Below are 1415 nucleotides of genomic sequence, written 5' to 3' on the forward strand. Positions count from 1 at the left end.
GAAATATTACGTTTTTCCTTTATAAGGTTTTTCGTTATATCATTTTGTTTTTTTCATGTTGGTAAAATTATCGCGATTATTGTGTGTCTATAAAATGCATATATTTTTGTTATTTTAAAAATTGATGATAAAAGCGTATGCGATCATGTGCAAAATGTTTTATATTTCCATCTTTTTATAAGCGTTCTATTTGGAAAATTTATTAAAATAGGATTAAATCGTCAATTGATTTCCATGAGTGTAATATGAACAGATAAAGCTTAACTCGGATGATTAGAAAGTTCCTTGTTGTTGGTCTCGAGGACATGAGAAAATCGCTGAAATTTTAGGAGAGACTGAGGAAAATAATTTTATTTTCGTAGGCGAAATTTGTAAGGCTATATAAGATACAGAGAGGAGCTAAAGACACAAAAAAAGCTATCTAGTGAAGTTCTTACTAATATATTCCCAAATGTTTTAATATTATTGTAACTTTTAATGTGTTTAGCAAGCAATTGAAAATACACTATATATATTGAACATGTGTTAAAAGCGATATTTTTGCATGCTCGAGGTTGGAAAGACTAACGGAGTTATATTACTATTACAAGAAAATAAGTATCGACGGTAATTCGCTCCGTATTGGAAGTACTACCAGCAAGACGGAAAGCTGTCTCTTGAGGTCAACTAAATATCGAAAAAAACAGCGAATGTCTTATTGAATAATGAGAATTTTAAACTTATACCAATTAGGAAAGTCTTTGAAAAATAATATTACATAATGCATTTGTACCGGCAAATCAATAGTCCATTTTACGTGCAGGTGAAAAGGAAATGACATGAAAAGAGTAAATATATTAGTCCCCCCCAAAACGACCCAAAGGTAAAAGTCCGTTTTCTGTGATAGAAGGAAAACAATGCGCCGGTGCTGCCATCTGCCCGAGGAATTTTTCCCAAGAAAGTAGTACGAGAAATTTGCGGTCCTGGGAAGGATTCGGGGGGATTTCGCGCTGTTTTGGGCGCTTTTCGAAGCTCAGGAGTATTGCTCTTATGGTTTTAATGTGGAGTTATGGTGAGGGCGATAGTTTACGCGATCAAAAGTTTCATTGTTTGGAGTGGTCGCGTGTATTGCTCCGCCATGACACTTGTTGTCGCCCGTGAATCACGTCGAAAAACATTGGCTTAGCGTGCGATTGGAAGATGACTCGGTCCGAGTGAAAGTGTTCCATGAAAATGTAGAGGCGACTGCGTGACGTAGCCATGGCCCGTTATGGGAGCGACGCTGCCACCGAGACCAGCCGTCTGTTACAAACTCTGAGCCTGTGCAAGGGCAGCGAGGCCGCCCACCCCGGCGCTGGCATGGGCGGCGAGGGCGGCGCGGCGCCCAGGGAGGCCGGCCCAGCGCACCAGGACGCCTCGGGGTACGGCCGCATACT

At 40.4% G+C, this 1415-nt stretch overlaps 1 protein-coding gene across 1 annotated transcript in view; it reads left to right on the forward strand.

The window, feature by feature from the left end:
* Positions 1 to 953: 953 nt before the first annotated feature.
* The window catches only part of LOC119590546 (zyxin-like), a gene marked incomplete in the record, with an annotated part of 87602 nt that continues 87140 nt past the window's right edge, over positions 954 to 1415 (forward strand). Inside the window, 1 exon segment of the mRNA XM_037939203.1 lies at positions 954 to 1415. Within this exon segment, the coding sequence (XP_037795131.1) occupies positions 1240 to 1415 (176 nt within the window).

The sequence above is a fragment of the Penaeus monodon genome, chromosome 27, assembly GCF_015228065.2.
Source record: "Penaeus monodon isolate SGIC_2016 chromosome 27, NSTDA_Pmon_1, whole genome shotgun sequence".
NCBI classification, from domain to species: domain Eukaryota; kingdom Metazoa; phylum Arthropoda; class Malacostraca; order Decapoda; family Penaeidae; genus Penaeus; species Penaeus monodon.